The 15,933-nt window shown below is 40.4% G+C and overlaps 1 protein-coding gene across 3 annotated transcripts in view; it reads right to left on the reverse strand.

Moving 5' to 3' along the window:
* Positions 1-15,933, reverse strand: part of ITGA8 (integrin subunit alpha 8) — a 127,008-nt gene that overhangs the window by 47,593 nt on the left and 63,482 nt on the right. For 2 of the 3 annotated variants that reach the window (XM_064444700.1, XM_064444699.1), the window contains exons 20-22: positions 15,475-15,622; positions 13,662-13,745; positions 8,913-9,005 (exon numbers count right to left, since the gene is read on the reverse strand). In XM_064444700.1, the coding sequence (XP_064300770.1) occupies positions 8,913-9,005; positions 13,662-13,745; positions 15,475-15,622 (325 nt within the window). The remainder of the gene's footprint in view (positions 1-8,912; positions 9,006-13,661; positions 13,746-15,474; positions 15,623-15,933) is intronic. The other variant, XM_064444698.1, reaches the window with a different exon arrangement.

The following is a 15,933-nucleotide window of genomic DNA, read 5'->3' on the forward strand; positions in this document are numbered from 1 at the left end:
ACCACAGAAGATAGAGGGTAAAACACACAGTTCCCAAAACGCAGGGAGATAAGGGCTTCCACTGGTGCTCCCTTGTGTTTATGCAGACCGTGGTTCCTTGCTCTCATAATTTCCATTTACTTTCCAAGGAGGGCATAGAGTAAAGCAGAACAAGTTAATTCAGAAGAGAGAATGGAATTGCAGGGGTAACTAGAGAAGGAATATACAGTAACATATGGTGGGGTCTTTGTAACCTGCTCATTGGACATAGTATGCAAGTGGCAAGGGAGCAAGGGGAGATGCCATCTGCCATCCGTGTTAAATGAATAAAATTGTACTGCAATGTATAAATTAATGTTTTTAATGGCCTCATTTCAACAGCATGTGTTTTAAATCTGGTAATTTTTGAAATGCAAATTTTGCATTGAGACTGACAGCAAAGTCTACAGCCGGTAATCTTGTTCAACTTCTCACTCCCCCCTACCTCCCCTATTGCCTGATGGTAGAACTTCCTGCTAGATAAGTTGCACACTGTGCTTTCAGTTTTTCAAAAAGGATGGTTATATACAGCCATATTCCCCATGTGGAGAAACCATCTTCCTGAGAAATTAATCAAAAGGCATTAGGAAATGAGGACTTCATTCCTTCATCTCTGCCAATATCTGACTAGATTACAGGGGGGGCGGGCGGGGGGAGAGGAAAAAAAAAGTACGAGAGTTGTCTGCTTGGCATACTTTCCTTAATGTACTTGGGGTAGCATTGTCAGCAACGGGACAAGACACAGCAATGTAGAGTTTTCTGTTTGGGACCTAGATTCAACATCACTGAAGAGGAGGCATTTTTCTCTGTGGATATAATTTCAGATGTTTAAGCAATTCCTTTTTCCCAAGCATTATTTTTTTTTAAATTTTCATTCAATTCTCCTTCTTTCCTCACTTGCAGTGGTGCATCACTGAATCTTAACCCGTCTCCAGAACAAGTCTTAGCTAATGTGTTTCTGTTAAGTCTTTCAGTTGTCCTGTGCTGAAAGCAATATTGTCATCATAAAAGAAATGGCAAGTTCAAATCTTTAAATCCTGACCATATTAATGACATAGTATTAGCTAATATCTCTTTTTGCAAGTAAAATCTTTAAGATGAAAAAATAATGCTAATTAAATTAAACAGAACCTGAATAGCGGACTTGGAATTGAGACAGAAGCTATTCTTAAGACCACCTTTTGGAGATAATTTTAACAACTGTATTGATATTTCATTCTCCTTTAAAAATATAACATCATTTTTTTAATCTCTGAGACAAAATTTTCCAAATACCGAACTCAGCATTTCTCTTACTGTTTTTACTAATCAGTCTATATATAATTTGTTTCCACTTATAGCACAAAAAAGATTTGATGAACCAAAAAAAAACTTTCCTCAAAGCAAACATGAGCTGCAGTTTTGATGATCAATTATACTCCTGAGGCTTAATCCCTTATTTAATACTGCAACACACTCCTAGGGTACAAGTGTAATAAGCTGCAGATGTTGCCTTTGTATTGTTGTTCTCATAAGGTTGTATGACTTTGTAATGTCAAGTAGCCCTTGACACTACTACTGCTGATGGGTCAAAAATGCTCTCATGCCCTTGATGAAAACCCACTGAGGCCAAAGGAGCTGAATTTGCTTGAGCTTGTAACTTAGCAATCACTCATTTTTTTTATCACTCCTTATTTTAGCAGGACATTCATTTTATCATTTAGTTAAATTGTGTTTAAAATATTCCAAGTGAAGTTAGTTTCGTTAAACTTGCATTATTTTGTACACTAGTAACATCATTTATCTTTGAAGTACATGACATTTCTGCTATTGCTGATAAGCTTTAATCTGCTACTATATTTGACAGGATCTAGGAGTATGCTGGGAGACAGAGGGCTAGCTTTTTTTGAAATGTTTTACAGTGCATATGAAAGATAAAGCTTCTGTGCTCTTGAAGAATCAGTTTGGTACATACCAAGAAATAGGCAAGATCTTCCAAGCCTCCCAGACTTCTAACCTTACTTCTATAAATTTCTATTAACTTCCAAATTGTTCTACCAGAATTTATAATAAAACCTACATCTCACTTGCTGAGGCTGCTGAACAGGTATCACAGAATCTCAGGATGGTAGGGGTTAGAAGGGACCTCTGGAGATCATCTTGTCCAACCCCACTGCTTGAGCAGGCACACCTAGAGCAAGGGGCACAGGAATGTATCCAGGTGGGTTTTGAATGTCTCCAGGGAAGGAGGCTCCACAACCTCCCTGGGCAGCCTGTGCCACTGCTCTGGCACCCTCACAGGAAAGGTTTTTTCTCATATTGAGGTGGAACTTCCTGAGTTCCAGCTTGTGCCCATTGCCCCTCATCCTGTCATTGGGCACCACTGAAAAGAGTCCAGCCCCATCATCCTGACACCCACCCTTTAGCTATTTATAAGCACTGATAAGATTCCCCCCTCAATCATCTCTTCTCCAGGATGAACAAACCCAGGTCTCTCAGCCTTTCCTCATAAGAGAGATGTTCCAGTCTCCTAATCATCCTGGTAGCTCTCTGCTGGACTATCTCCAGCAGTTCCCAGTCCTTCTTAAACTGGGGGGCCCAAAACTGGACACAGTCTCCAAATGTGGTCTCATTAGGGCAGTGTAGAGGCGGAGGATAACCTCCCTCAACCCGCTGTCCACACTCCTTTTATTGCAGCCCAGAATATTGTTGGCTTTCTTGGCCACAAGGGCACAGTGCTGGCTCAGGCTCAGCTTGCTGTCTCCTGGCACTCCCAGGTCCTTCTCAACAGAGCTGCTTTCCAGTAGTTCAGCCCCCAGCCTGTACTGGTGCCTGAGGTTGTTCCTTCCCCAGGTGCAGGACCTTGCACTTGCTTTTGTTGAATTTCATGAGGTTCCCCTCAGCCCAGCTCTCCAGCCTGTCCAGGTCTCACCAAATGGCAGCACAGCCTTCTGGTGTATCAGCCACTCCTCCCAGCTTGGTATCATCAGCAAACTTGCTGAGGGGACACTCTGTCCCTTCGTCCAGGTCATTGATTAATATGTTGATCAGGACTGGACCCAGCACAGACCCCTGGGGAACACCACTAGTGACAGGCCTCCAACCGGACTCTGCTCCATTGATCACGACCCTCTGAGTTCTGTTGTTGAGCCAGTTCTCTGTCCACCTCACTGTCCACTCATCCGACCCACACTTCCTTAGCTTGCCGATGAGGATGTTAGGGGAGCCAGTGTTGAATGCCTTGCTGTGTCGAACGCTGAAGTCCAGGTAAACAACTCAACTGCACTCCCTTCATCTACCCAGGCAGCCATGCCATCACAGAAGGCTACCAGGTTGGTCAAGCATGATGTCCCCTTGGTGAATCCATGTTGACTACTTCTGATAGCCTCCTTTTCCTCTACATGCCTGGAGATGACCTCCAGAACGAACTGCTCCATCACCTTTCCAGGAATGGAGGTGAGGCTGACTGGCCTAGAGTTTCCCAGGTCCTCCTTCATGCCCTTTTTGAAGACTGGAGTGACATTTACTTTCCTCCAGTACTCAGGCACCTCCCCTGTCGTCCACAACCTTTCAAAGGTGATGGAGAGTGGCTTAGTGACAGCATCCACCAGCTCCCGCAGCATTTGTGGGTGCATCCCATCGGGGCCCGTGGATTTGAGAGGATCCAGTTTGCCTAAATGATCTTTGTCCCAATCCTCCTCAACCGATGGTAAGTCTTCCATTCTCCAGATTTTTTTTCTCACCTCTGGGGGCTGAGATGCCTGAGGGCCAGCCTTAGCAGAAAAGACCAATGCAAAGAAGGCATTCAGTAACTCTGCCTTCTCTGCATCCTGCGTCGCCAGGGCCCCTTCCTTATTCAGCAGTGGGCCCACTGTATCCCCAGTCTTCCTTTTACTGCTGATCTATTTAAATAAGGCCTTCCTGTTACCCTTGACATCCCTTGCCAGATTTAATTCCAAGTGGGCCTTGGCATTCCTCGTCACATCTCTGCATGCCCTGACAATATTCCTCTACTCCTCCCAAGTGGCCAGTCCCTTTTTCACATACTGTGAACCTTCCTCTTCCATCTGAGTTTCTCTAGAAGCTCTTCGCTCATCCATGCAGGTCTCCTGGCTCCTCTGCCTGCTTTCTTCCTCCTGGGGATGCACCGATCTTGAGCTCGGAGGAAGTGGTCCTTGAATACTCTCCAGCTTTCTTGGACCCCACCTGCCTTCTAGAGCCCTAGCCCATGGGATTCCTCCAAGCAGGTCTTTGAAGAGGCCAAAGTTGGCCCTCTTGGAGTCCATGGTTGTAACCCGACTCATAGCCCTGCTTCTACCTCATGGTATCCTAAACTTGACCATCTCGTGGTCACTGCAGCCAAGGCTACCCCCAACTCTCACATCCTCAACCAGCCCTTCCTTGTTTTTTAGGAAAAGGCTGAGCAGTACATCTCGCCTTGTTTACTCTACCACTCTGCATCAAAAAGTTGTCCTTGATGCTGTGCAGGAACCTTCTGGATTGTGCATGGCTCACCGTGTTGCTTTTCCAGCAAATATCAGTGTGGTTGAAGTCCCTCATGAGGACCAGGGCCTACGATTGCGAAGCTACTTCCATCTGTCTGTAGAAGCTTCATCGACTTCCTCTTCTTCATCAGGTGGCCTGTAGCAAACGCCCACAATGTTGTTGCCTATATTTGGCTGTCCCTTAAGGTTTACCCACAAGCTCTCAACATGTTCTCCTTCCACTTCAATGCAGAGCTTGATACATTCCTATTGCTGCCTCACATAAAGAGCAACTGCCCCCCACCCTTGCCTTGCTGACCTGTCTTTCCTGAAAAGCCTGTAGCCATCCATGACCACATTCCAGTCATGTGAGCGATCCCACCATGTCTCTGTGACTGCAATGAGATCATGGCCCTGTGAACACACACAGACCTCTAGTCCCCCCTGTTTATTCCCCATGCTCCCTGCATTGGTGTATAGGCATTCCAGGAATGTGCTTGAGCACACAGGTTTCCCCGGAGGGATGTGCAAGGACCCACTATAGCCATGCAAAACCTTGAGGTGGTTGGTCTCTTGGTTGCCATCGCATGAGGCTGCTACGGCACCTTCATCACTGCTCAGGTTGTCCTGTTTTATTTCCCCATTGTATGTGATGGCATTAGCATTGCCAGTTTGTCCCCCTCCCCCCAAGTTCCTCAGTTTAAAGCCCTCCTAAGGAAGCCTGTCAGTCAGATCCATTTCAATGTCATAAGTAAGTACTTTTGACAATCTTTGCCAGTGAGATGGTATCACTGGTATTTAGTTTGCATTCTGGGCCATATGGTGGTGTGATTTTCCTTCCCATTTCTTTTTATCTTCCTTTTTATCTTTCTATCTTTTTTTTAACCACAAAGATATTACTGAAAAGTTTAAGTAATTTTTGTGGCCTGTAAACAATTTTAAACATTTAAAACATTTAAAAAGTCAGAGATACACCAATTTTTATGACAATAACACATTTTGAAGATGTGAAGTGTCAGACAACCCTGTAGCCCACTGCAGTAATATCCCACTGGTTATATCACAAAATCCCAGCATAACCCTCATACTCAGAAGCCAATCTTAAAGAGTTCAAGAATTCTAGGATTTCAGGGTGCTGAAAATTCATTGCAGTGACTCAATAGTTAAGAGTTTTAGGAATGTTTGGTTTTGACCTAACCCTCCCTTCCCACTTTCTCACAACTTCCAGAGAGTCCCTTTCTGACCGAATATTTTGAGAATAACTAATCTCTTGCCAGAGCAGAATTGTTTTGCAAAATTGGAAATGGATCAGAGCAGCCTTTTGTGATTTATGCAATTTGTACAAAGGGCTGGTATTTCACTGTTGGAATACGCTTGCCATCATAAATGTATTTGGACTGAAAAAGCTCAAGTCCTTTCACCTTTACGAAGCTTCCAGGAGAGCTGGTTTCAAAGATAAAGTCAGGCTTTAAGCTTTCACTCACTATAACTAAACATGTTTGCCATCTGGCTTGGTAATATTCTATCTTCATACACCTTAATTTTCAAGGGTGGGATTCTTTTGTTATAAGCCAGAATACCCTAAAGATGTTATGAACCCTGCTGTTTTATTCTGCTACTTCTAAGTCTATCTTTATGAAGTACTTTTCTTAGGAATATTTGGTAACAGTGCATTTATGGCAGCCCTAGAGCGAATTCTGAAGAAAAACAGGAGTAGTTGTGGTGTGAGAATTCATAAGGAGGTGGGTGAGAGTAGTATTCCTTTAGTGGCCACAAAACAGCATTCCTGAAGTCTTGAGACAGCTACCATTTTGGGTCAAGGATGATGTGGAAACAGGGATTTGGATTCAAAGGCAGAAGCATGAGGGGCTGTAGTCTAATACCTCCACACTCAGACCTTTCCATTGTTTGTGTTTATGGTAATATGCAAACCACAAAGAGTTGCTCCTAGCTTGATATACAATGTTAGTGTCTTTTGTGTTTAGTCTTCCTTTTCTCTTCCAAATCCTTGGGTTTTCATGCTCTCCTTCCCCCCACTGCACCCCTATTATCCACAAGAATCTTTTCTACTTTTGTCTGTACCTTGAGAATTTTCTCCTGCCATGAGACTAACTGAGAAACCACTAAGCAGATATCTGGATTTGCTGGTTTCTGATACAAGAAATTATCTGCCTTGACTTGGGACTTATCTAGTGCTTTGGCCCATCATTGCTTGCCATCATCCCCTTGTGAAAACTCCATTCCTCAGAAATGTTTTCAATTACTCTTACTTTTTAGAATTTTCATTTAGTAGAATAAAACAAAAACTATAAAACCTTTTAGCCATCTTTTCTATACTCATTGACTCCAGTGTCTATCCAGTCTGCCTTCTTAGTGCAATGTCATTCTCAGAACATTTTTCTAGTACCCCCTTCAGAATTCTAGTTCATAGTAGTTCTGCAGAGAAGGATCCTCACCAGGCAGGTTCCTGCTGCCAGTGGATCCATCACCTGGAGTTCATTTTTTAATGGTTTCCATTTCCTTGTAACCCCAAAAAGTCTACCTGGGACTGCTTGTGACCATGAAGGCAGTTAACTGTGAGACCCTGTCATGGTTTTAGCTGGGATAGAGTTAATTTTCTTCACTCTAGCTGGTATAGTGCTGTGCTTTGAAATTAGCATGGAAAAAAAAAACTGTTGAGATAACACACAGATGTTTGGGCTGTTGCTGGGTAGCGCTTGTACTAGTCAAGGACATTTCTAGCTTCCCATGCTCTGTTGGGTGCACAAGAAGCTGGGAGGGGAGGGGGCACAGCTAAGAGAGTGGATTCAAACTGACCGAAGGGATATTCCATATCATGTAACGTCATGCCCAGTATGTTACCTGGGAGAGGCTGTCCGGGGGGGGAGGCAGCAATCGCGGCTCGGGGACGGGCAGCGTCGGTCGGCGGGTGGTGAGCAACTGTATCGTTTGTGTTTCCGTGTTTTTTTTTCCTTTTTTTCCCTTTCCCTTCCTTTTCCATTTTATTATATTAACATTATTGTCATTATTATCATAATCATTGGTACTATTATTATCATTTTATTGTAATCATTAAACTGTGCTTATCTCAACCCACAAGTTCTTTTGCTCGTCCGATTCTCTTCCACATCCCACAGGGGTGGGGGGGGAAGTGAGCGAGTGGCTGCATGGTGTTCAGTTGCCAGCTGAGGCTGAATCACGACAGACCCCTGGTCTCACACTCACTTTTGAAAGCTCTATGGCTGATCTGAAGCTAACCTTATGATCCAAGCAGGCTTATTCTCATCCCAGTCTCCTAACATATGACTTATTTGGTTGTTTTATCGAGGGTCAGACAGGAACTGCTTCAAGATTATAAGAGGCCAGGAAAACACCCTTCCACAGAGAGTCTGAAGAGTGAATATTGATCTTCCATAGGACTAAACCTTAACTTAGTAGGGATTTTGAAAATATTAAGGATATTTGCTTTTGTTTCTTTGAAAAGCCCCAGGCCCAATATGAAACGCAAACAGTAGTTTTGAGTTAAAAGCTGTTGTTTGTTCCTCATATATGTTCATGCTGTTGACTGCTTCATTTTCATTAGGACAGCTTTTTATCTAGGTATAAAGGCTTGGATTATTTGTTTTTAGTTAAATATTAAAAGCATTTATGAATTTATGAGCAGTGCTTGAATTCCTCTGCAACGGCATCCATGGCTGAACATTCCTGAGTTCAACACTTCTGGGATTGCCCTGAACTGGTTTGTCATGAAATAGGGACAAGTGATGACTGCTGTGGAATGGGTAGCATTTTTTTTTATCTTCAAACCTATGTTTAATAATTATCTGCTGCTCATCACCAGTCATTATTCAGTTCCACTTTTGTCTAAAAACAACGTTACCAGTGTTCCATCCAACGTGTAGTACGATTCATGAATAGCTGTCCTTGGAAACTGTTTAGAATAACACTAATAACTTGAAGGAAAACTTGACTCCAACTACATCATATATATAAATATAACATATAAATAATTATATAAGCTGATAAGACAAACCTTATGCACTTAAGATGAGAATCAGGCTAAAGCAGCTGTCATTTACATAAGTAGAAAGAATACTAAAAGGGAGAAATAAACAGATCACATTATGGATTGAGGTTCTCTTCTCATTATACTAGTGCAACTTCTGTGACTTTAATTGAGTCACCCTCATTTTCCTTAAAGTAAGTGAAATAAAACAGGCTCTAGCATCATGAATCTTTTAGAACAAAAATTGTTAGTTTTTCAGAAGCACAGTTCTGTCTCTTATTACACCAATAATTTCCTGTCCAAGTACATAATTTGGTTTAGACGCTGCTTATTGGGACACATTCTGCGAATTGAATAGTTTTCCATTTGCTCCCCTTTAAATTCAATTAAATAAAAATCAGTAAATACATCTGGTTTTCCCTTACATTTGCGCCAGCCACCATGGGGTTCCCAAGATCACAAACCACCATTCTAGTTTCATTTTCCATCTTGTAATCACAGCTCAATACACGCAGTGCCTGTAACAAAAGGACACCAATATGAAGGTCAGAGATCACAGTGAAATGTATCCAGTTGGGAAAGTGATGTCTTTTTGACCATGACATTTCTTTTGATTTCAGACACCTGCTCAGTGCGCTTATCAAAACATTTAATTGGTTATTGTCAGACAATGGGGAAAACTGATGCCAGGTCAAAACAAACAGTAAAGTTTCCCAGTACCTTAAGAGCCATGATGAGATCACTCTATTTCTAGTTTTAACATACTGCTTTGTTGTTGTGAATCATTCCTATAGCCATGACTCAACAGAGAAAAAAAAAAGAGTAGGCAAAACTGGGTGAGGAGAACATGCCTCACACTTATTGCAATAGTTCTATTATTCATGACTAGAAGCCTCTGTAGTGAAATTTTGACATTGGCAGAACTGTATTATGAACCAAGTCTAGAACTTTATTTTCCAGTCTATGGTAAAGTACTTAGAAAATTAAATACTTCTTGAAAAACATAAGTTGTTTCCTGTGTTTATGATTTAGCAACAAGGGAGATAAATTTTCACATTATCAGAAATTAAGGTTTTTGTTCACTGTTTATAGCAATAAGTAAAATTTAACTTTTCCCAGCAATATTAATTCAAAGTCCAGTTTGTACCTAACATTTCTCAGGCCGTATTGTTCGACAACTTTGAGGATACGCTCATATAGTTTCCCTCTAAAGCTCTTAATGTAAAATCTATCCCGTATTTTGTTTGCTGTTTTTTTTTTTAATGCTTTAGTCTTTAATTATCATCTGTAAACAAAACAAACCATATAAAAGGAGGAACAGCTATAGAGTAGTGTAAGTTAGGAGATACAAAGTAAGACAAAGGAACAAAATGCTTGAAGTTTTTTTCTGTTTTCCCCTCTGGCATATTCAATAAAAGAAAATAATTCCATATATGTGCAGAAGTAAACCAACTTTGTAAAAGCAGGATGCACCTAGTTGTTGCTATAAAGCTCTCCCACTACATTTCCCCTCATATGTTAATCTCACAGATTAAGCAGTATGTGCAAGGTCATGCTCTTTATACAAAAAAGACCTGGGAAATCTCCAAACCACTGACTACCAATTCATTCCTATCTGTATAAGCCAGCATGGACATGCTGACCTTATCATTTCCTGAGATTAAAGGAAAAGATAGGGCATGTCCTAAAAGGAGCCGATGTAAAGCTTGCCCTCAGTATACACCTCGCTATATACTGACACTTTTACAATTTGTTAGGAGGAAACCAAGTTTGTTACACAGCTTGTCCAGTGCACTAATAGCCTTTCCAAGCCATTCCAGGGCTGGCGGTGGGGGATTTTTACACTCTTTTCAGACGGTTGATTAGAGGTGGGAAGCAACATATGAGAGAAGAGATGGTGTTAACACAGTTGAAACCAAACTTGTCTGAAAACTGTTTATTTTAGCTTGATGTGCAGGTTTATAGTTTTAATTTTGTTCCGGGGTGTGTGAAATTGAGGTCTAAATGTAACAAAATAAATATTAATCTATATTTGATATTTGCAGTTTCTTTGTTAATGCTGTATCAGCCCTCATCACACAACCTTTTGTCCCTCAAAGGCTGAGCAAATAGAGGAGTTTTCCAAGTAGGTTTTCTGCAATTTGGAGGCTATGCTTTCAGACTGAAAATGATTAATGGCACAGAATTTCTAGGCTATTTGTGCAGCCTAAAGATGTGACAAAAGGACAGCTGTGGGAGAATTTCTTCAATACTGAGATTTATTGCCTTTGTTTTTCCACTGATCACCTTTTTGAGGTGGTTAAGTACAAAACAGGAAAATTAAAACCAGGCAGGAAGCAAGCAAGAGCAGAGACTTACACACCCAGTATTGTCAGTATCATTGAGTTCATATGTAACTCAGCCAGATGGAAGGTTTTGCCACAAAACCCTTCTACCTGCCACTGGTAGTAATTTATATTTTTATAGCAACACATGGTCTTTTTGGCAGTCTTGAGCAGAAGCAAAACCCCAACAATTAACACGTGTGCTCCCAGGGTGCATTTTAACTAGAAAATGATTGGATGCTTTAAGTAATCCAGGCAGCCTACAAACTTGAAACTCTTTCTGGTGGTCTTTGTGATGAATTACTAATTGATGCCAGAATACCTAAGCACAACAGGCTGCAGAGTAAAACACCCTCTCTCTTTCCTTGATCAGCACCTTCCAAGCTTAAGTTCTGAGGAAAAGTGGATGGATTAGGTACCAGGTGCCAGAATCTAGCTCCTCATCTAGCTGATGTGTGAAGAACTAGTGTTTGTCCTCACAAGGCTCAAATCACATCTCATCTAGCCAGCCACCATGTACTTATAGGAATCTTCAGGTAAGAAAAGGTTTCAGGTCTTTTTCCTGTTTTAAGAGAGTGTCGTGCTTTAGTTCAGAAAGACATGGGGGATAATGGCTCAGAGCTTAACCATTGCAATAGAAATCTGGTTGTGATCTGCAACAACTCTGCAGCTCCCAGCCTAAGCAGAGACAGTTATGCCAAAATACATAATGTTTCTGGTGTGGAACAAAGCCTATTAGGGCTTTGTATTTGCCTGATTTACTTCTACTAATTATTCCATGTGAATTTTGGTTCCAGCCACTGCTACTAAGGCAGTTCAAGAGCTGTTCAATATGGGGAACTCTTTCACTGAGCAAAGGATTAGTGCACATTATTCAGGCAACGGCTTGGGGGTTCAAACACACAATCATGCCATTGTAGTGTAAGAACACACCATACAGCAAGTATTTACTGTCTCTGGATCTACTGCTGTCCATGGAAATGTGAGGCAATATAATGAGGTTATACTTTTTTCACTGCAGCTTATTCCAGTAACTCCACACTTACTGCATATGGGCAGCTATTACAAGACAACAGGTTTCCAGTAACTTGTAAAGCTGTGGTAATTTACTCATTTACCTGGTCTCTGGAGCTTTTAAATGTTTCCACAATACAACTAATGAATAACACATTTGATTTCATTGTAAGTCATTGTATTTCATTAATCAGCTTTTGACTGAAGGAAGTATTAGTATGTGCAAGAATCAATGAAACTTCAAAATCATATCCTTGACCTCAGGCTTTGAGGTCATGCGCATTCACTTGGCTCTCCGCTTGCGTATGATCATGAACATCTCTGTAAAATGCTACTTTTTTGATATGATTACACACTTTATGTACATTATGCTACAGAATCAGGCCTGAAATAACAAGATAATGACAACTGAAGCAGGCCAAACATTGTATTCCATAAAGCTGAAGGGAAGAGTTAGAAGGCAAGTGAACTTTCACTTAACTTGTTGACTCTAATACTTTCCAAGTGTAATTCAAATGATACAGAATAACCCAATAAATTGTTCCAAATAAAATCAGGTTGGACAAGAAGCACTTAGGAATAAATCAGTGTATCTATTAGACACACTGAATCCAGAGTAGCCCCATAATAAAGTAGCCTAATATCCTCTGTAAGTACAGTTACATTGAAATGATGGCAGCATAATAGAATTATTTGATTCTAAAGATTTTTCAGTTCCATCAGAAATGTATCAAGTGATTTATTCATCTCATTACATTTAATTGATTCTGCTCTCAGCCTACCTGTTTTGCTGCCTCTGAGGTGAATATTATCTCTGCCTTAATACAAGGAATTCTCAAGTTTGGAGAAAAACAGCTACACAGGAGACTGTAAATACTGATACATCGAAAAGTCAATGAAATCCTTAGATGCAGAGCTTTAAGAGCATGACTGCAACAGGCTCTATCACAAATCCACCTGTCTGCTGAAATTACTCTGTATTAAATGAAGTACATTTCAAGAGCAGTCACAGGTGCCCCATTGGCAGGGTGCAGCGCAAACACAAAAATAGGAAGTCAAATCCTGACTCTACTGTAACTGATGGCAAAATGTTAATTTTCACCTATGGTCCATACCTCAAAGTATCTATAGACTGAGACCTTTTATTCATATACCTCATGTTTACTGCATACCAGTGTGATAATTTCTTCTGTGCTCTTGTCCAGTGGTTCAAATTGCCATATTTTTTTAAAAGCCCTATAGGCTGAATTAATTGGGTCTGTCTCTAATTTATACTCATTTATACTATGACCCCATAGAATTTGGTCATCCTGGTAACACATGAACTTCTGATAGCCAGGATTTTGATAATTCTGGGGAAAAAAACTGAAAAAAACCCTGTTAATTCTTGTTTTGAGTGGTCAAATTACTTAATTTGTACATTTAGGCAGAATGTATTAAATGAGAAAACATAACAGGAAGGACATAAAAGTATATCTGAGTTTAAAAGTGTGTTTTATCATTCTAAATTTTCTTTTTAAATTACAAAGATTGTATGTCCTTTGTCAGGTTCACAGCAGTTTTAGGTGACATATGGCAGTACAGAAAAGCAACAGAATACATACAAGAGCCAATCTCCACCAGCAGTTAAATGCCAGCAAGTTTTAGCTTGTCTTTTTGAAGAAAATTACAATATCAATTTCTTTTCCAAATGCACTTAGGAGTGAATTTTTTAGTTTAATGAATCCATAATATCATGAAGACCATAGTTTTTAAAAATCTACATTTACAATTTAAAAACAATAGAAAGAATAAGCTTGCTTTCAGTACCAGGTGTAATCTTTGTGAAAACTGTACCTGCAGTGTGGAAGGGAAGACACTAAGAATGACATAGATAGTTGAACTAATGTTTCGATCCTCCTCAGAAAAAACATGACATCTCTTTGAATGGAGTAAGTATGAAAAGAAAATATGAAATAAATTATGTGTTGTAGTGAACTAAGTAAATGCAGGCAAAACAAAAGGAATTTTTCTATAAATCCAGAAGTATTCACAATTGGACTTGTCAAAAATGTATTTTATCTTCCACAAAATCTGAAGAAAATGAAAAAATTGCATTATGTTTCCTGGGCTTTTAAAAATTTATTTGCAAAATAAAAAGAGCATTAGCACTCTTTTCCAACCCATTCTAGCGTCTCCTTATTCTTCCAAAGCACCAGAGTCTCCCACATCTTTTTTCCCTCCTTTCCCCATGAGTGTACCCTGCTGGCACTACAAAATTCAAATTTTCCTGAAATAATGAAAAGTCCTGAGTGATTTCTGTCCAGTCCAAATGATAGATATGTGCTATTACGTGCTGTGCGTTTTGGAATAAATGCCTCCCATGACATCTTTGGTAATGGCCAAAAGAACAGCCAAAGATTCCTGAAGAGCAACAAAGGAAAAATATAACCAGGTGCAGTATATTAAAGAGAACTTAAGTTTTGTAGATCACAGTCTGAAGGAACAGAAGCTATGATAAGAGAACAAAAGAAATAGACAATAGAAAGATGCTGGTGTCTTTACTTATTTGTTTTGTGTACAAAGACATGCTCTGAGAAGTGAGGTTGCAGAGAATTTCCATATTCTCATCTTTGGTGACATCATCAATGCTTGTCATTTTTTTCAAACTGGGTTAAAAGCCCACTACTAAAGACAGTGGCAGAAGGAGAATAAGGAAATACCTTGTAAGTTACTTTCAACTTCCTTAAACACATTTGCCTTTAGAAAGGAAATTAACTTGCTTTCTCCCACTCCCACCCTTGAGGCCCTTCTGAACATTCCAGGCACTGACAGAAAAAAGCAAGCTCATGTTGCAACAGCTTGGGAGATTTATGTGCAGATGAGGCGATCCAGATTTGCTATCCAACAGAGAATACATAAGCACTCTGCTTGTTTGCAGGATAGTGTTTCATCTTTGCTCTTAAAAAACAAACAGACCCAAAAAGGAAACACTGCATGTTCAGTACAGCTCAGCAGGACTTCAGTCAACATTAGTCCTTCTGTGAACACTGGCACATTTTACATTATAACTTCTTTTTTGGTCTACCCATAAGATAAAATAATTGACTACAAAGGAAATAAACTTTTTCAAGTTTATACTGCAGTTAATGTTCAACTATTCAGGTATCAGAGATTGGGTTACTCTCAATAATGGTAAAATGCTGGTGTGCTGGGAGCACGAGACAGAGGTGTCCAACTGCCTGGGCTTCAACAGGGCTCATTAACTGAGAGCTGGTACCATGGGATCCAAGGCTGGGAGCACTCAGGGGATTCTGCACTATCACTCCCTGCCATTGGTAGGGTTTACTGGTTCAAAAACTGAATTATGTGAACATCTTTAGCCCTAGGAGAAATGTGACAGTATTTGTGTGGTATTATAACTAATTTAATATCAGGGAGCTGCACCTGAGCTGGCTCTGAACAGAATGGTCCTGACCTTCCCATCTTCTGGTGACATGGCTAATCTTTAGCCTCGACTACGTGAGCAAGGATAGCTGATGGTCAATGGAATCTCCCTGCCTAAGAGGCACCTCTCTAGTTTCTGCTTTCAGCTGGTGCAGCCTATGTAGGTTAGCCTTGCTCTCAGTTCTTCTGCTTTAATATCACTAACATTTTGATTTTCATTTACCTTATTGTTGCGTTCAACCCCCGTATAATCTGCTTCAGGTGGAATCTTTATATGTAGCTCAGCTTCATAGGCTCCTTCCCCATCATTCCTTGGATTTATTATGAGCATGACATAGTTTTCTCCTCCAATTATTAGCTGATCTTTATCTCTGTATAGAACATACTACTTGTCAGGAGTTAAAACATGCACAATTATGATTTATGTATGAATAAAGCAGAAGGACATTTTTGTCTCATGGCATTTGCTCTGGAAAATATTCCGTGAACACAGAATAGAACTTTTTTGTAGAAAATGAATCCATGGAAAAGTATGCCAGCACCTGGGTAGGAGTGAGATCAAGAGAAAACACTACCATGGACAATCAAAGTTGCCTAACACAGAACTTGAATGTTGCTTGTATAAAATTTCAGAGCCTGATTACTTTTTAACCAGAAAGAAGTATCTAGTGGAGGAATTATT

This window comes from Phalacrocorax carbo, chromosome 2 (assembly GCF_963921805.1).
Source record: "Phalacrocorax carbo chromosome 2, bPhaCar2.1, whole genome shotgun sequence".
Lineage (NCBI taxonomy): Eukaryota > Metazoa > Chordata > Aves > Suliformes > Phalacrocoracidae > Phalacrocorax > Phalacrocorax carbo.